This window comes from Meles meles, chromosome 11, assembly GCF_922984935.1.
Source record: "Meles meles chromosome 11, mMelMel3.1 paternal haplotype, whole genome shotgun sequence".
Lineage (NCBI taxonomy): Eukaryota > Metazoa > Chordata > Mammalia > Carnivora > Mustelidae > Meles > Meles meles.
The window spans coordinates 69,880,421-69,900,891 of NC_060076.1; the positions used below are offsets into that span (position 1 = coordinate 69,880,421).

General features: G+C 44.0%; 1 protein-coding gene across 4 annotated transcripts in view; it reads right to left on the minus strand.

Annotated features, from left to right (window-relative positions):
• Positions 1-20,471, minus strand: part of NTRK2 (neurotrophic receptor tyrosine kinase 2) — a 324,463-nt gene that overhangs the window by 138,141 nt on the left and 165,851 nt on the right. Inside the window, exons 12-14 of one of the 4 annotated variants that reach the window (XM_046023047.1) lie at positions 12,406-12,453; positions 6,384-6,572; positions 1,145-2,635 (exon numbers count right to left, since the gene is read on the minus strand). In XM_046023047.1, the coding sequence (XP_045879003.1) occupies positions 2,607-2,635; positions 6,384-6,572; positions 12,406-12,453 (266 nt within the window). In that variant the 3' untranslated portion in view covers positions 1,145-2,606. Of the gene's footprint in view, positions 1-1,144; positions 2,636-6,383; positions 6,573-12,405; positions 12,454-20,471 lie in introns of those variants that run through there. The other 3 variants (XM_046023045.1, XM_046023048.1, XM_046023046.1) reach the window with 3 other exon arrangements.

Here is a 20,471-nt window from a genome sequence, read left to right on the forward strand (position 1 = left end):
GGCCCCCGTCCACAATCTGCCGGCACGTGCAAGGGTGACCAACCGGAAACCAAACCGGGAGTGCAGCTTGATTCCAGTCCCCCTGCTGGTCCCTGTGCTCTGGTCGGGGCTGGGCCTGGGGCAAGGCCCAGAATAAATTCATTAGGATCCTGCCTCTACTGGCAGGCTTCCAGGACATCACAGATGAGTTGGTGAAATCGGGAGGGAAGTGTCTGCAGTTGGTGGGGGGTGAGGGGACATGCCTAGATCCACCTTGGGCTGGCCGATGGTGTGCAAGTAAAAACAGTTCTGAGAACATCCCTGGGAGTGTCCCCCTCAATCCATAGTCGTTTTTCCCTGTTAGCCATTTGATGTAGGCTTGGAGTGATTTCCCTAGAAGGTCCAGGTAGCCTATGACAGGCTGGCATTTCCATTTTTTCTTTCTTTCCTTTTTTTTCCTTTTTTTTTTTTTTTTTTTTTTTTGAGAACAAATAATATCTACCCAGGGGTCAAATGCTGATAAAATGACGTCTCTTACCTCACTTAGTCCTAAGTGCGCTTGGAATGGGTTTGCTAACGCATCTTCATCTCAGTGGAATTTGTAACATGGCTTACATTTTAAATGTAATTATGCAGCATGTATTCATTTCCTTTCTTCTAGGGAACTCAAGTTGCTTTTTAAAGCATTATTTGATAGCTTCTTGCCATCTCCTCTGGAGTTGAAAAGAGAATATGATATCAAGCTGTTCTAGCTAGCAATGGGGAACTATGGCACCGAGAGGGAGACAGAATTAGACTGGGACCTACAGATTCGAACCATGAAGACCCCCGAGGGACGAGTTGTCAACCCCATGTGCTGTAAACGAAGCTGTTTCTAAGGATCCGAAAATAACTGCATTCTCCCTCTGTCCTAACACTCGCTGGGCAGAATGGGCTGTGCTTATTTTTAAAGAGCAGGTCACAGCCTTCAAAGGGATATAAACAGTTCCCCAAGCAGCTATTACTTGGCCAATTAAATGCTTAGAAGAAAATATACTTTTTTTTAAGATTTTGTTTATTTATTTGACAGAGATCAGGCAGAGAGGCAGGCAGAGAGAGAGGAAGGGAAGCAGGCTCTCTGCTCGGCAGGGCTCGATCCCAGGACCCTGGGGTAAGCCGAAAGCAGAGGCTTTAACCCACTCAGCCACCCAGGTGCCCCAAAAATATACTTTTGAAAGACAAAATTAATAGGCAAAAGATAGAGAAGAGTGCTAAAGCAATTGTTTCTACCTGGTCTTAAATCCCATTTCTGACCGTGGAAATTGATCCCAGGCACAAACTGTAGAGAGGCTTGAAGATAAGCCCGGGGAACTCTCAGAACCCTCATCCTTTCATCTAACAAGCTCGTGGGGTCCTGGACATGATTCAGAATTTGTGCTCGTGGGTACTCAAAGTAACATTGCAAATATGTTTAAAACCTCCGCAGTTGTGTGAAAAATATTGCCTCCAATCCTCCCCTTATTGGCAACACTATGATGGTGTGGGAATGGCAGTTACGGGGAGCAGGAGGAGTGCCCTGTGCGATCTTTTCAACTACAGTGAAGCACGCGCCTCGTCCTTATTATGTCTTATTTCCCTAGTCTTAGCTGGTCTAGGAATCTGTGCTCATCTACATAACTGCCTAATAAGCATGAAGCCAATGAGAAGATACACACACACACACACACACACACACACACACGTGAACTATAATACCTGGAGAAGTATGGCACACTCTGCAGGAAGTCAATAAATATCCACTTTTCATTGGAAGCAGAACCAAAGGGAAGAAGTCAGAATTCTTTATATGTGTCTGCCACAGGGAGTTACAGCCCTAGGTACTCGCAGAGGGCATGCATTACAAGGACAAACACATACAGTTCATGTTTAGAGACGGTTCTAATTTAATTCTAGCCCCAGGCCTAGGACCCTAGCTAATTTACAAGGCTGCTCTAGGAAAGACACACATTTGGGGATGACGGTAAGTCTATAGCATTTGCTTTTCTTTCAGGGGAAGCTATAACGCATTCCCACCCTTCAAATGAACCCCAGATTGTTGATTCGGAGGGTTTTGCTGGTTAGTGGTTCTTTCTTTCTTTGTTTCTTTCTTTCTTTGTTTCTTTCTTTCTTTTTCAGCTCAGAAGGTGTATTTCCACTGTACCCTGTCAAACTCTTTCCCAGCAGTCAAGGAGAGGATAGCACATGGCTGCCCTTGAGCCGAGTTTGTGATTCCTACTGGGAAACCACCCCATGCTGTCAGCTGATGTGGTTTTCAGACACGTCTACACAGACTAGTTGAATTAAAGACCAACTCCAGACTTGATGTTGCTGAGCCCCTCAGCTCCATCTTGCCATCCTGATTGGTCGAGGAGATGGGTCTAGAGTTACAGTGGCATAGCACTTTGAGGGCTTAGTCATTAGAGCACACTGCTTTCTCTTTGGAAGGTAACTTCTTGCTTGGCTAGGTTATGGAAGCTAAGGAGTGACGTCAAGGTGTTGTCTGGCCACAATTTGCAGATAACCATAGAACTCTTCTCCTCCATCAGGCATGGATTTAGCCTCCTTTAGTTCCTGCAGTGACACAGGAGCCTCCAAATACCAAATTATTATCAGGCGGTCTTGGGGGAAGCTCTGGGCCCTGCAATAAAGTAGACAGACTTGCTATTGGAAAGTGCTCGGGAGCAATGCAGCCCTGTTCAGCTCACTCTAAATTTCCTACCAACCATCTCTGGACTTTTTTAATGAGTCCACTCACAGAGCTCCTGAGAGTGGAAAAGTACTTCGGGGGATATAATTGATCATCCTTTGCTTAAGCGGTCTTACACATCATTTAAAGCAATCTGGTTTGATCCTCTTTATTTGTTGTTTTCTTTTTAAAGTAAAGCTATGCAAGCATGGAGGCTGTGTCATTTTGGATGGGCCACTGCTGAGCATTGTTTGCAAAATAAGGTGTACTAACTGATCTTTAAGGTCGGACTCAGAGGTCACAACCAGATGCTGGACTATGGACCAACTCTGACTCCTACTGACAAAATTTATTGATTCCACACAGTGTTTTAAATCTGAGGGAATTCATAGAAAATAATAAATGCTGTTCTTGCTGGGAAAACGAGAGGATCTGGTAATAGCAGGCCAATGTTCTAGTAAGATCTTCACTATGCCACATCATCTTTCTGACCCAGCCCATTCCTCATATGGTCTGCCTAACCCTATAGGTAATTAGTGGTTAGGACACTTACTCTGAACCAATCTATCTGGGTATGCTGTGATTATATGATCATATCTGTAACCACAGGTGTGCCCAACAAGACTCCCTGAGGGCAAAGAACACACTACCATCCTCACCAAATCTCTGGTTCTCTAGCATTGTAAAAGTGTTGTGGGTAGTCAATAAATACTTATTGAATTGAACTTCACCTTCTATATTAGATTCTTACAATTCAGAAATAAGAATGGGACCATTCCACGTAAGATCGCGCATCTATTCTAAAGCCAACATCGTTGAATAGCATGTCGATTTAGGAAAAAGAAGTAAAAGTGCTGGCTTGTTGCCCATGCATCTAACAGGGCCCAGAGGTTGGTGGTGTCCTATCCATGGGCTATTTTGCTTTAAGTATATGGCAAACGTCCTAAACTTTTTCCGAGAACTTCTTAAATTTGTTTTTCAAATGCAACATATCCAACTTCTTGGAAGACCTGTTCTTTTCTTTGAAGGTTAGAATATTTGTAAAAATATTCAATGGGATTCACTTGATTGAATGCTAAGCTCCCAAAATTTCATGGGCCTCTAGCAACAAATCTCTCTGTATGTCAGTTCTATGTTTTTAAATATTTTAATTTCTGGATGACTACAATTAGAATGTTCAAAGAAAAGGGTTTTGGGAGGTCAAAAGCTTTTTTCTGCTAAATTGTTATCTAAATCTGGTTAAGTTGGCTAATATATTGTTAAAAATATGTCTAACAAATAAACTACTGTGTAGGCAGGTTAAGTAGGAGGAGACCCAATGAAAAAGGCTATGGTTCATCTTTACTTGTTATAAGTCTGTTGGAAATTAATATTTCATTAATACATAACCACATCTGGATAACATCTGGCCAACAGCAAAGGTATACCATGTTCTTTGCTATGAAGTTCAACAGATAACATTTCCTGCTCTCTAGGAGCTTACAATCTAATCTAAATAAGACTACAGAAACACGTACACGAGAGTGGCCAGATCCAGAACTTAACATGAGGCAACAGATACATTGAAGATAAAGGAAAAAATTGTGGTTTAAAGAAGGACATTTAAGAAAGAATGAAGAGAAGGAAAGAAGTAGAGTGCTTCCTCATTCCATTTCTTTGAAAAAGATTCATGGAAGATGTGTGATGTTAAGTGTTCTTAAAATTATGAAAGAGCACATGACTTAATGCCTGGAAAGAAGAAAATTTCTTCTGGTGTAAGATGTGGTTAAGTGGCTGAGAACCCTGAGCCGGGTAAGGACCACGGGGTAGAAGGACCCCACAAGACTTTATAAGACAGCCAAATGGAGAATCAATGGTCTAGAGTCCTCTGGAGGAGGACAGAAACTGATGGGAGGCTACAAGTCTCCTAAACTTGCTTCCCACACCTTCTAAAGAGAGATGGCATAGAGTCGCCGAGCCACAAGCACAAGACTTCTCCAAAATAACCAAAATGTGTCATGAAAAACTTTTGTAAAATCTCTCTGGACTCTAGATTAAGGAAACCACCTTGAGAAAGTTTCTATGAGATGTCTTAGGGCCAAAAGCACTTCCAGACAGAACTACAGACTCAGCAGCTACGTAGCCCACTTTGCTTTTGGTTCTCGTTTGTTTGTTTGCTTTCTTGCTCGTTGGTTCGTTTTCTCTTGTTGAATGTGTTGGGCTGATGATATCTACTTGGTTAGAGAAACCAAATGAGATCAATCTTCTGAGGATAGGTTATAACACAGCTTTGGTCTAGCTGAAGTAAATCACATAGCCTGGGATGTATGGTGACAGTGGTGGCAAAAGACTCTCTCTCTAGGGAACACAATCAAAATGATGACAGATTCTCACATCACAGGACCCTGCTTTACCTCATTCAATATTTGACTATTAGGCATGGAGGGTATTTCAAAGACCTTTGGAAGATACTTATCTCTACAAAGAATGCACATTTTAATGTATCTTGTTCACACCATAATGGATAATATTAGGATTAATAATAGCTTGATTTCAAATAATATTTTTTTATTTCAAGGAGCTCAATATTTTCGTATATGCTATTCTATTTATCTTGTCATATCATGTATTCAACTGAAAACTATGGTGGGGTCCAGTCTCACACATTACAAGCTCATAATACTGTTCTTTCTAATGATTATATTCAAATCCAACATTCACCATATCTTGGGGTCAATTTGAATGACTAGGAGAAAATTACAGGTGTTTCCTTATATATGAAAAGATACCCATTACCATTGCCCTTTATCCTGTGAAAGGTCTTAGTGGAAAGTCGGCCCCCAAAATCTAACTTCGCAATTGTCCCACCTTACCTCTGAGACAAGGCAGGAGAACAGTATTCAAGATGGAGTAAGAACATGCCAAATAGAAGATGCCGATTCATCACTGTCAGGTGAACCCCTGGGATCTAGGCCACCTGATGTTCTAGCCCTCATAGCCCCTTATTCATGTATGAAGAAAGGACTGCAGTTCCAATGGCATAAGCCCATTTGACCACTGTGTTTTATTTTTTGCTTTCCATAAGGTCATGTTCCGTTTTTTATATTTGAGCAGTGGCTCTGAAGATAGGATAAGAGTCTTTGAGAGAAATCCCAAGCTTCTCAACAGAGGCTAATAGGTTATCTGTTGTGATGTCTCTTTCCTATTGTGGCATGATAACAAATCTCATACTGGGAAGAAGGACTGAACAAAGAATACAGATATACCCATATTGATACCACCTGTGAGCAACACAGAACCTTGCTGACTACCAGCGCTGTATATTTGAATGACTTTCAGTAAATCAAATTTAAACCCCACCAATCACCTATCTTTTGTAGTTGATGAATATGCTGTCTCCTGATACTTCTGGTTTCTGTCTCTATCTTTTCCAAGATAAGCACGCCTCGATTCCAACTTCACAGTGACAAATGGTTTGGGAAAATGGATCCCAAGAGAAGTCGGTATCCACCCACAGTTCCAAGCCCAGCAGGACACACACCCTGAGAATTCCATAAGCAGCAAACTAAAGGAGCCATTCCACAGGCCCAAAGCCCCACGAATCCTCAGACATTTCACAGCCCCCCTCCCCCCGGTCATCCTCGTCAGGCACTGTGATAAACACGCTGATTGATACCACTGTGCAGCAAACAGGCCAGTAAGTATAAACAGCTGTACTTACATGTGTCTGGCTTGAGCTGACTGTTGGTGATGCCAAAGTACTGGGGATTTTCAATGACAGGGATCTTGGTCATTCCAATAATGACGGCATCGGGGCCACCTTCTGAAGACGATGGGGTGTTACTCCCATTGGAGATGTGATGAAGTGGGCTGGCAGAGTCATCATCATTGCTGATAACTGAAGCTGGGCCTGGAGTTGGAAAAAAAAATACACATTCTCCTGTAATTTTTCCATTCCCTTGTTGAGCTGTAACTCACATCCATAAAGTTCACTCGTTTAAAGCGTACAACTCAGTGGTTTTCAGTATATTCAGAAAGCCGTGCAGCTATCCCTATAATGTGATTTCAGGACATTTTGATCATCCCAGTTAGCAGTCACTCCCCAGGCTCCCCACTCCCAGCCCCAGGAACCCACAAATTTGCTTTCTGTCTCTGTGGACTTCTTTCCTGTCTCTACAGATTTATTCTGGACATTTCATAGAAATGCAATCATATAATATGTGATCTTCTGGAACAGGCCACTTTCACTTAGCATGCTTTTCAGCTTCATTTGGGTTGTAGCATAGGTCATTACTTTATTCCTTTTTGTTGCCAAATAATATTCCATTGTCTGTATGTTAAGTTCTGTGGATCCATTCATCCACTGACGGACATTAGGGTGTTTCCACATTTTGAGTGTTACGAATAATGCTGCCATGAACCTCTGTGTATAAGTTTTTCCGTGGACACACGTTTTTCATTTCTCTTGGACAGAATTGCCAGGTCATGTGGGAGCTCTCTGTTTAACATTTTGAGGAACGGCCAGGCTGAGTTCCAAAATGGCTGCACCATTTTCTATTCCCAAGAGCAATGTGTGAAGGTTCCAATGTCTTGACGTCCTTCTCTGGTAAGTTAATATGCAGCTTTGCTCTCTGTTCTCTGAACATCTTTAGCACACTCACTCATTGAAACTCGCAGCCTGAGTGTAGGATTCCTGTGTCACCATAGACTGAAAAGGGTCCTAGCAGTCCAAAGATCTGAGGGCTTTTCTCCACTCTTTGGACAAGTCACTTACCTTTTTTTTTTTTTTTTTGTACCTCTATATCCACTTAAATTTGTAAGATGTGCAAAAGAATATCTGCTTGTTCTTTACGAGACTCTAGATAGGGAAGTGCGTTATAAATTTAAGGGTGCTTCATGAGTATGAATTACTGATTAGGTACTACTAAAGAAACTTACAACTGGTGGACTGAAATTATACCAGGTGGTCCTATTACTATATTTCTCCTTCTGCATACAAAATACTTTCATGACAATAACGGATCAAGCCCATGGCAAAGTTGCCTGCTTTGCCTTTAGCCCTAATCTTATTTGTAGATTATTCCATGGATGTCTTTATACTAACACAATAACCATAACATTTTCCACCCAAGACTTAAACTTTCTAGTCTCAAGTCTCAGAATGTGTGTGCCCATAAACAGGGTCTACTATGTCTTGTCTAAACAATTCATCTATCAACCACTAAACCCAACCAGTCTGCAAACAAAACCAGATGCACAGAAACAAAGGTCAATGGGAAAGCTTCAAAGCAATTGAGGTCTCACTGGCTCATGATCCACACTCTCCACGTGGGACATCAACAAACACCCTAGACATACATTACATGTGTTTCAGCAGCATGCTGGGCGGCTGCAAGGTCCCATGGAAGCAGACCGCTGGCCACAGCCACTGGCACAAGCCAAGAGAAATGCAGGAGGGAAGGTAAGGAGGAAAAGCAAAAGACAGAATCGACTATCAGTCAAGGCAACTGTGTACCAGGAAGAAAAGACCGAATTGCTTCCTGCTGAGTAAGGGATTGGGTTTTCATTCACTCACCCAGGATACAGGTTTCCCCACCTCCATCCTTCTCTACTCTATCCCTCTCAGTTAATTAAGGATTTCAGGGAGAGGCACAGCAATTCCAAAGACAAAAGTCATTGTGCCTTACCTTTTTGAGCCCCCTATGAAAGAAAGACACTGATAATCCGTCCCCCGACCTCCAAGATGCATTTCCCCCCTCGAAGGGGATTATCACAGTTTGCAGTGATAACAATTGGACGTTCCCCAGCTAGCTGAATCTTAAACAAACTACGCAGGAGGCAGCCAACTGCTATTATAGGTAATTTTTAAAAGCATCTTCTCAAGGGGATGTACATTTCAGTTGCCTTTAATGACACGCTCTGGCTTAATTCTGCAAACAAGTCCTCACACAGCCAATTTAGAACCTGCAGAATGCGCAGAGTGAAAGCAAGCTCGCTGCTTGTGCTTATCCTGTGCCTAGCTCACTGACATTAGCAAAGAGTGGAAATTCTGCCAAAAGTAGCTATAAAGACAAGTTCTTTCCAATATCCTTAACCATCCCTGTTTTATGATTTGCTTCCTGACAGGCTTAGATCACCCAGAGCTTAAACCCAGAGATGGAAAATGGAAATGTGTTATGTTAGGGTTTCTGTATCTTGCCAATAAAACCTTCCCACCGCTGGCCCCCTTGCTGTGTTTCTGGCGCAGCTGTTTCCCCCACCCCTACCCCCACCCTTCGAGGTTACCAAAGCATGCTGCCGCCTGCGCTCCCCGAGGGGGGTACAGTCAAGGTCGCACATTTCTCAACGTTTACCCCCAGAAACGCAGAAGCTGTCATGTTCAAATACCACACGTGCTGTCAGAAGGCCGGCGATTCTTGCTTCTGGAGCCCTAGCAATCATTAGAACGCACTGATCCCAGTTGCTTTCTTCTGTGACTCTCCCCTGGCCCAGGTCAGGCTATCAACATTCCTCTAGCATTTAATCATTTCGGAGGAAGCTTATATCTAGACGACAATGCCGAGATTCCTCCGGGAATTCGGCCTCTGAATCATCCGCCGTATCCACCGTGGAGCCCTTACTTAGAGAGTAACAGCAAGAGGCTTACCCCTGGCTTTTCTTCCTCCACCAAAGGACACTCTTTCCTTCCCTTGGTTTCTCCAAATAAAACCCCCAACTCTGAGGTAACACAGCCCAAGGGAATGGGCTCTCTGTTCGGGGAGGGGGGTAAAAAGTTAAGCGTAAAGGCGGCACGAAGCACCAGAGGTCATTCTTCAAACACCCTTGCCCTTTTCCAGAAGGTCGCTGTTGGCAAATCTGAGCGACATAGAAACTTCAACAGTTTATCAGGTGGGATATTAATTCAAGTGCTATTTTCTTCATCATCCGTGTTCTAAATCCTGGAAGACTGATACGGCTGGCAGGGTTGCGGGGAGTCAGCCCATTTTTCTAGGAACATTTTGATCTAATAGAGCATAGCCTAGTTGGGAAGGGGGAGAAGCGCTCAGCAGGGACAATGAATGTCTATATAATTTGACAGCAGGCTGTCTGTGCCTATCACGGGGTTTGTCATTGTGTGTCTGTGCACCAGCTTGACGAGACACCACAAAAAGACAGACAGAAGAAAAGTCAGGGGCACATCACAGAATGTTATAAGAAATTCATCTGAGGGTTTGGGGGAAAAAAAGGTCTTCTAATATTAATAAGAAGTTTTAAATTGCTGGGTATGTACGACTTGCTCAGTTTGGGGGGGGTAGTTCTAATTACTGAGCTGACAAACATGAGCTATATCTGGAAACATTTTTAGCCGTTATTTTAATATGTCTCAGGTGCAAAGAGGCATTTTTCTTCCAATAGAGCTGCTTGGTAATGTGTTCTGCACATCTGAGTTACAGAAATTTCTTTGTTTCCCCAAGGTTTATTTATTTTAGAGAGAGAGAGAGTGGGGGTGGGGGGCACAAAGGGAGAGGACGGGGAGAGGGAGGAGCAAATCCTAAGCAGACCCCGTGTGGCGAGCGTGGAGCCCCACTCGGGGTTCGATCTCACAGCTCTGAGATCACAACCTGAGCTGAAACCAAGAGTCGGAGGCGAAACCGACCACACCCCCCCCCAGGCTCCCCAAGACTTACAGACATTTCTAAGCCTCACGCTTGTTTTCCCACGATAAGAACTGCTGAATGTCATCTGGGAAAAGAATTTCCTTCTCTCAAGACCAATGATGCCTTTAAGGTAAGGGGAGAGACTATGGTTCTTGAGCAGCTGCATTAAGCCTTTCATACTCTATAGTTTGATGCTTCAGCATCTGGAGCCTCGCTGACCCTGAAGGAACTGCCCTTCCCAGAGACAGCCAGTTCCTAGAGATGGTAAAGAACTTGCCCGAGAGCAGACGTATCTTAGACCAGCCAACCCAACCAAAGTCTGCACCACCGTGTCAGGCTGTCCTATTCCCGGCCACTGTCCACCTGCCTGTCACCCTCAAGCCAGACACGGGGCAACTGAGGACTGCCTGTCTGCCCCAGAGCCCACCCGAGTTCCTCAAACTGGCCGATCCTAAGCGCACTCACCCCGTCTCACCCATTCCTTCCCACGGAAACCACCATAAAGGTTCCTGCCCAGCCTTCTCTCTCTCGCTCCCCTGCCTCCTGCCCGACTCCAGTGCTCCCGCAGGAGTCTCCCCACTGGGCTATGGGTGCCCTCTTCTCTCAGGAACGGTGAGTAACACACTATCTCTCCCATGGCCGTCTTCCTCTGACCCGCTGGCCTCACCAGACCCAAATGATAATAAAGCCTCCGTTTTAGAACAGCAGTGCCTCTGTCAGACTATGGCTCAAAGCCCAATTCAGAAGAAACATCTCTCTGCTATGGCCTGAAAGGGTGAAGCCCTGTTTTTGAAGTTCTCCAAGAACGCACACCTCTCAGCGGGGCAAACTGGCCTGGAAAATGATGACGTGGTTACAGTGATCTTCTGTTTAGCGGCGAGAAGACCCCATCTCTTGGCGCTGTTGCAGGAGAGCTTATCAGCCCGCTCCTTCCGCCTCCTGCCCTGACCCTACACGCATACAGAACACAAAGACTTAATGCAGGGCATGTCTAAGACTTCCCAATAGCACGTTCTCTGGTGGCAAAGCGACTGTGATTAGCTGTATCTGAAATGTGCTCCTGGGGGAATCGCCAACAAATCCCCAAGCTGGTTGAGTTTAAATGTTCCAATTCGGCCACATGTCTTTTTTCACTTTACCGGTCAAGAACTTTTACCTTAGAACTCATGCGGCTACTTAAGGGTCAGAGTTACTGATAATCAGGCTCAAAAAAGGAAAGGAAACAGAGTTCCTTGCACAGAGGGGATGAACACAAATGGGGCGGAGGGCTCAGGATGCCAAACCTCCATGACACTGGTACATTTCTCGTACTTTGCAGTTTAACCGACAGCCGACCTTAATGTCAGAATATATACCAGTCGAGAGATGCCCAGGATGGCCAGATCTTGGATGCACACACATGCAGAATGTGACAGTTTGTCTTTTTGTGTTTTCTAATGAATTCCTGTTCATTGTCGCTGTACCCACACAAAGTACCGAACAAATTGGAGGTCCCGGGAGATCACACCTGATTTCAATCCCAGTGATGAGCTACATTATGTGCACTCATTTGGTAAGCTACAAACTCGGCTTTTCAATTGTCAGCGCACAGTCTGAATGCAAGGAGTAGAATGCAATCAAGGACAAATCAGAGCGTCTGGACGTTAGAGTCTTGTTTTGAAAGAGAAACGGTCATAAATGAACAGCTGATTTACCAATTCAGAAACGTATTGCATCTTGGCCAATGGAAGAAGTTAAGATCCCCACTTGTCCAGACTTGACGTGAAGCCAACTTTGCTGTACGTGGAGTTTTGGTGCCATTGCATTTTATTTCCTGAACCTTCTTAAAAGCCCAGCAACTATCTAGACCTGGAACAACGGTTGGCATTCCTCCTAGGATAAAAACATGTCAGCTTCAAAAATATAAAACCATGTACTCAGCTCGGTTAGTGAAAGCAATGCCTTTTCTGGAAAAATCCTACTCCTCTTTCTTCAGCAAATCAGAAACAAGGAACACCAAAAATTAACCAAGGGGCCAACAGGCGTGACGAAGGACTAAGGGGTTTCATCCGAGTCAAGCAACACAAACTCGTTACTTATCCAAAGAAGGAGTGAGTAACTACTTACCAACACCTTGTCTTGATTTTACTTTCCCAAATCCAAACCATGAGAAATCTGAAAACCACAACAAAACATAAAATAAACTTCGAAAGAGAAGCGTAAACCAAGGGTATTCAGCAGTGTCCTTAGAGAAATAGAAAACTCTCTGAAAAACTTCCATTGGGGACCAAAGCTTCCTCTCAAACACCTGGAAACTAACACTAGAATTTTTCTGTAAAGATTTATTTCTCATCCCGAGAACATGGACGTTCAACTCAGATAAGACACAGTAGCCTGTCTTTGAGAAAAATGGCCAAAACCCAGATTTAATGGCTCTGAGCAGTTTTCTTTCTTTCTTACTTTCTTCTTCCTAAGTAACTGAGCTCTAGGGGTGCAAATACACAACGCATTTGACAAAGGCACTACGGTTCTCAACTGCAGCTATGTGGGAAAATAATAAGAGAAAACAGATCTTTGGTGAAGCAGAGACAGTTAAAAAAGGAACATGTAATCCCGCGGGAGAACGGACGCTTGGACTGGATGGGGATTTGGGAAGAAAAGAAGGGGGATCTTCATTCTACATGGATTCTACCACTGACTTGCTGTGCGGTGATGGGCTGTTCAGAGTGGCTCTGTGCCTTTGGTAACACAAAGCCCCACTAAGCACGTGTAAATAAAGATCTGACAAATGGTTGGAGGTCTCCAGGGAATAAAGCCACAGTGAAATGCCTATTTGTTTCCTGGGCCTGACTGTTCCTCTCTCTGAAGTTTCCACTGGGTTCAAAGTGAACGCGACCCAGCGGGGAAATCCCTGGTTAGGAGACGGATGAAGCGTAGGGAGCCCGACTAAGCAACTATTTCTGAGATCTTCAGATCTACAGGGAGTTTTTCAGGCAGTGAAGACATACAGCTGTGTAGAAGAAGCCAATTTAAGTGAGACAATGTAGAGGAAAACAATTTGCATGCTCAAAAATGCCCTGCAAAGTTGTCATCGTGATTAAAGTTCTTGCCGGTGTAAGCTAGCCTCCTTGCCCTGGTAGCCTGCGACTGGCTCTGGGGCCAGACCCTAAGGCGAGTTTTACTTCTGATTGATATTCCTCTGAATGCTTTCTTCCAGGTTTTAGAAGACAGGATGAAGGTCTGGCCTCTATCCAGTGCCAAATAAAGATCCTTTTGCACAGAAGACAGTGACCCTCATTCACCGCGTCCTCAGGCTAACGAAGCAGAGCTTTCTCAGTTACCACGAATCCTTTTGAAAATGGTGTATTTCCCACTGGTCAATTTTCATTTTTCTTTTTTCTTTTTTTTTTTTTAAAGATTTTATTTATTTATTTGACAGACAGAGATCACAGGTAGGCAGAGAAGCAGGCAAAGATAGAGAGAAAGGGAAGCAGGCTCCCTGTTGAGCAGAGAGCCCGATGCGGGGCTCGATCCCAGGACCCTGAGATCATGACCTGAGCCGAAGGCAGAGGCTTTAACCCACTGAGCCACCCAGGCGCCCCCAATTTTCATTTTTCTATGTTTGTTTGATTTACATAGTTTTCATTAAATAGTAGAACGGATTTTTTAAGACTTCCTTTTCACTTCAGTAGTTTTTTCAAAATTGTTCCTATCTTACAGAGAACCGGCTGAAGGGCCATGCGGTTCCCTCATGGACTGTACATTCCAGATTATTGTTGATCATTAGAGGAAACACGACTGCAAAGGGACACCTGTCCATATCTTAGACATTCGCCCCCATTTTCAAAAATCATGCCTTCAAGATAAATGCTAGAAATGGAATGTGGAAGTCCAAAGGGATGAATGATGTTAAGGTACCCAACCCAAGTAGGTCAACTGCTTTCCCTCCATACCTGATCTTACTTCTACCAACAGTGTGAGAGATAGTAGGAGTGTATTTTCACTCTTCGCCCCATGGGAAAGCAAAGGGTGAAGCCATTTTCTACTTCCGTTCTGCCATTGGTGTATCTCCACCTACTTGAACAGAAAAAGCAAACACTCCCATCCCAACTTTGCTGCTCAAAACGCCTCGCACCCCATGTCTCCAAGGCCGGCGTTGGGCATGTACGGAGAACACGGATAAGAAGAGGGTCAGAGCACTTCTGACCTATCCAGACATTTTAATTCACCAAGCACCTTCCTGACGCAAGACCCTTCTCCCTTCATCCTCAGCCAGACGCTCTAAAATACCGTCCTCTATTCATTGGCAAAGAACTAACACTCACAGAGGCTGACAGACTTAACAAAGGTCACAGCATGTAGTAATGGAGCAGACTCAAATCTGGGTTTTGTTTTTTTTTTCATTTCTTTCACAGTTGCCTTTCCGATCTTCCAAAATGCGTAGCCAAAATTAGCCAAGGTTGACAACATTGGGGTCAGGATTCAATTTTAGATACAGAAAAGCACTATATATAGTCATTCATCTTCACTTGTTTCAACAGGTGTGAACCTGTGTAAAACCTCTGAGCACGACAGACTCCATTTGGAGACTAAAACTTCATCCTGTTTTTTGAAACAGGAACTATCTGGAGCTACTGAACCAAGCAACGGCGTTATGACAACACGGAGGCGGAGTCCACATTCTGGATAAAAACTGGACACTCTGCGAAAAATGTTTTCCTAGTAATTGACATCATGTACTCAGAAAACCAATGATGTGAAATGTCATCATATCTTCCAACCATAACTTTTGGAAAACCAACTTGTGTATGTTTCCTAATACTTCTGCATCTGCAGAATAAAGACTCCTGACTTGCACCCCTTAATGGGACACCGTTGGGGTTGCAACTGTATCTGTGCTCCCCAAATTACAATTCTAAGACCTCTCCCCCAATTGCTTTTGTTTTATTTCAGTTCTTCCTTTCTTTCTTGCTCCACACAGGTGTACCCGAGAATTTAAAGATAAATGAGCTGCCCTCATTTGGCCCCGCCCTCAGGGGGCTGGCAATTAAGGATTAGCTCTCTGAGAAGTATTGTTCAGGGTGCTTGGGAACTCGAAGGAGAAGCATGTAATCCAATCTAGGGGAGGTGGTTGAGGGAGAGTTCTCTGGCTTCTGGGTAACAGATTACAATCAGCCAAGAACGGGGGAAAAGCAGAGAGGGATACTATGATTGTCCACTTCTAGCTAGAGTGGGGAGCCCTGTATGTTTCAAGGGGGTGAGGCATCTGGAAAGGGTAGGAAACTGAGAAACAGAAGCAAGGGTCAGGCCCAGTTTGGGTTTTAGAAGAAAAATTGTAGGTAAGCTCTAAACAAAACCAAACAAAAGGAAACACCCGGATCAAGTTGAATTGTGGAAAACTCACTTAGGCTGTAGGATAGGCAATGGATTGTGAGAAGGAAAGACTGAGGGCAGAAGACCCGATAAAGGAAGCTGCTAGAGACGTCAAGGCATGAGAGAGCTGTGGCCTGAATGGGGTCACGGGGAGATGGCATGGGCACGGGAGATGGCTGCCGGTCATATTTACGGGAATCGGTAGGACTTGGCAACTGATTGCACACTGAGTGGAGTATGGGAGGGGAACAAAGAAGGTTTGGGGTTTGGACAATAGGACATACAATGCTGCAGCCCGGAGTGCCTGCCGGGAACTCAGAACTCAGCTGAGTGGCTAATCTGAGAACATCAGTGTGGGCCACAAATCCCAGATAAGGCGTCTCTGTGGAGAAACATCCAGAGTTTGGACCTCTGGTCTCGAGCGTGGGACACAGATCTAAGGCCCACGCTCTAGAGCTTATAGTCTAACTGGAGAACGCAAGCTGGATGCCGTACCTGGACACATTTCTTGTTTGAGCAATTAAAACCCCTCTTTTGCAGGCACAAATGAAAGTTCCCAACAGCAGCTAACTCTTGACAAACTTAATCCCTAAATTGCTGAAATATGTCCAAGTTCTCCTTAACAGTGACATAATTATTATGAAAGAGAGAATAGAATCTCCTTGGCCACTGCCCAGATTTCTTGGAAAATATAAGAGACCAGATATAGCAAGGTCACATTGGTCCTCCCCCTCCTCCCCCGGAAGCTGTCCCTTGGTCAATGGGTCTCTCTTGATGGATTCAAGCAGTAGTCTTAAGACCTTAATACTAAATTTCACCAGCAAATTTCTCCCACAAGGCCAAAAAGAAACAATTTCTCAATTTCCTGTGATGTTTCACCCATTGGGAATAGAGTCCTGCCAAGCATTCTTTTATTTTCTGTTTAATAAGAGACACTTTATTCACTGCAAAATAAAGGGCCCCTTCAAAAGCAAATGTAGTTGCAGTGAGCTTAGAGGAACTTCTCTTTCTGCAATCTAGACCGACAAGGACTCTAAATTATGAAATTAACCAATTAAATCCTTCTCATATTGAAGAAAGTTCAATCCTCCCTGACCAGAGAAGGAGAATGTAGAAAAAAAAAATAATGCATTAACACATTAATAACTCAAAGAGGAGATCCAAAATAAATGGTAATACAGGTTGCTTTTCAAATGTCTCTCAAAGGAAACAGCTAAAATGTATGGGCTGGAAAGGCATACTTAGGATACAGGCGAGAGAGTCACGGGCAGGAATGTGTAAAAGGCAAGGTAGAAGAAACCCAATCTTCCCCGTGGGTACTGAATCACACAGACTCTGTGATCGCCAAAATGGCTCAGATCTCCAGACAATAGTTTCTAGATTTTTTTCCCCTCTAAGTTTCAGAAAAATGGTTTCAGTATGTTAGGAGAAAGTCAGCTTTCCTCCCTTTCAATTCAAGAGAAGTTAAAATTTGCTATGTTCTCAAGTGTAATTTCTTTGTATCTTCAGACGAGACTCACCACCCTCCATCCCCAAGAAAAGCGTCTCTAACACTGTAATGGTAGCCAATGGGAAAATATGATTCACTGACAGAATGAACTTCACCTCTAACTTTCTGGGGCCACACCCATTCCCTAAAGAACACAGGAAGGAGGAGTCTTGGCGCGCTGCATTTCCCTTCCAGGGAAAGTGTGAACCAGACATTGTTGAACCCAGAGGAGACACTCAGTAAGAGCTTGACTGAGTCGCCGAGTGCCTGTCACCTCAAAGAACCAGGAGGACTGGTCCTTGGAGGGGAGGGGAAATGAGCGCAAAGAATCATTTTGTTGACAATACGATCATCTCCCTTTCCAACTGACACATAATCAGAGTGAGTAAGAGTTTATTTCAAGTGAATTCCAGCTCTTCAGGGCATGGAACAGTGGAGTCTGAGGCCAACATTCGACTTCAATTTAATCTTAATCTTTCACTTAAGGATACAACCTTTGTCTAAGTCCCATCTACACCGGAGGAAGGTTTGCTTGTAGTTAACTGATTCTGGACATGATGTAAAGTGTCCTCCTGCCCAGTTCTCGTTGGCTTCATCCCTTTCCATCCTTCAAATCTCTGAAGTGTTTTACCATACTGCTCTCGAGGAAACGTAACATTGAACCCCTCTGGTGTGACAAGTGTAGAAAATATATATGTGTGTGTCTTATGGCTGCAAGTGTTACTTGCCCTCTGAAATCTCTATTTTTCTGGACCCACAGCTAGACTACATGTCCCATACCCCCCTGAGGTTGGTTATGATCATGCTATTAAATTGTAGCCAATGGGAGGCGAGAGAGTGATGGGTACCATTTCCAGGCCAGCCCTTCAAGACCTCCTGTGTAGGACACTCCATGCCCTTTCCCCTCCTGTTTATCCACAGTGGAAACAGTGCTTACAGCAAACTTGGAAGTTATTACATGAAGATAGAAAAGAAGTTCTCTGCAACTTCTCCCAGTGTTGTTTTTGCAAGTATAGGCAGCGCAGAAACCGAATTATTCTCCCTGACACCGAGTGAAGCTGTTGGTCCCCCAAACGTCATCCACATACAAGAAATAAACTATTGTATTTGAACCATTACCTACTTTGGGACTTCTTTACTTTGGTAGAGAGGCTTTGCTAATGCATGTAAGCACAGATATATATATGTGTGTGTGTGTGTATATATACACACACATATATATATATAGATATATATATATGTGTGTGTGTGTATATATATATGTGTATATATATATATATACACATATATATACACACACATATATATACACACACATATATATATATCTTTGTCTATAGATTCATATAGATTTGTATTTGTATATAGATTTATATAGATTTATCTCTTTGTATACAGATCTATCTACATCTATATATATATCCATGACTTCCCCATCAGCATCACAAATTCAACATTGTATATCCATGTATATTTGCATCTTTCTAGAACAAAAATCCACAGATTTCCCTAGATTTTCAAAGGGTTCTTCACTGCAAAATGCCAAGAAACACCAAAATTTAAACAGTTTTAGAGACAAAGATGTGAAGGCATTTAGGTTCTACTTAATTATGCACCCTGCCGACAGTCGAACCTGGGTGCCGAGAGCCGTCCACCATGTCTCAACTGGACTTCCAACTCTCATCCTGCTCACCCCCGCCTCCCCCCATCTCTTCTCCACGGAGCTTCCAGAGTAACCATTTTTGAGTAGAAGTCAGATGACCAAATCCCCACACTTCACCTCCTCTGGTGGTTTCTTGTGTCTGGGATAAACTTCTGATCTTCACTACCAAGACCTGTGCGCCGTGGCCTCAGCCATCTCCTGTGAAGCAGCCACTCTCGCCTCTTTTCTGTCCCTGCTCACTTGGCACGTTTTCTTGCCTCCTCCCTGAATCTTCTTCCAGGCTCTCTTCCTGCCCATGCACTGCTCAGGTTTCTGGCTTCTGGCCAACCCCTGCATTCCCAGCCAGATCCCAACCTCACTGCTTTCAACAGAACTTGGTGACTGTCATAGACGAGGCTCCCCCCAAAGCAGACCCTGACCCAAGGCTTCCAGCACAGGCAGGGAAGGAGGCAGGCAATGGGTATGCTAACCAAGGGGGCACACTGTGTGCAAATGGAGTTCAAATCCCTGGGGGGCCTTTCGGAGATGGTGGTCAAGGCACCTTGGAGTTCTTCCACCCCGAAGGTGAAGAAGCTGGGTCCTTTCCCCTCCAACTGCCAACCGGCCCTCGTCAAGGGCTTCCAGCTCGGATAATGCACCAAGGCAGGAGTCATGGGCGCTTACAGCTGGGCACTGTGGGCAAGCATGGACGGCGCGCCCCGGCTGGTATGGGCAGGACAGCAACAGCATTTGCTACTGGGATCCTGTCTATGCAGTATCTCTGGTGCCTGGCACAGACCCTCGGGGAATACTTGTAGAATAAATGAAAACATTTTTTAATAAGCCTAATAATAAAAAGTTCAGCAAGTCAAATGAAAATGCCAATATGCAATTATACACTCAACATACAAACTGCTGTGTTTGGCAAATGTATTTGCTACCTCTCTCATTTCTTTGTGGCATTCAATGGAACCTCACTGAGGACAGTATTTAAAGATGAGAGAGGGGCGCCTGGGTGGCTCAGTTGGTTAAGTGTCTGTCTTCAGCTCAGTTCATGATCTCAGGGTCCTGGGATTGAGTCCCACATCAGGCTTCTTGTTTAGTGGGGAACCTACTTCTCCTTCTACCTGCTGCTCCCCCTGCTTGTGCTCTCTCTCTGACAAATAAATAAATAAAATGTATTTTAAAAAAAACAAAAACGGTGAGTGAGACACTGCACTCCAGGCGGGAGTGTGGAATAAAGATGCTGGATTAGATGTCAGGCTGGGGGTTCTCCTTAAACACTGCAAGAAACTAACCGCATGACCTTGGGTGAGTCACTTCCCCTTCTTAGGCTCCACATCCTACGCCATGAAGACAGAGGTTGAGAAAAGGCGTTGAAGGCCCATTCAAGTTCAAGCAGTCTATAGTACTAATCATTAGGCACATATGACTAAGAGCAGAATGCCACTTATATAGCTGCTCTGAGCATGGGTATTTTGGGAATGTGAGATCATGCGCAATTTAAAGAAAAGCACTCAGTCAACTGGCCTAGATTTTTCCTGCTAAATAATGTTCAGATGCTTTTGGGTCACTATATTCCCATCTTAAGAGAAGGGGCTGGTTTGTACAAAATTGTACAAAAGCAATTTTAGAAAACTGTACTTACTGAATACTTGTGATATGCCGGGAAACTTAAGGGAGATTAGA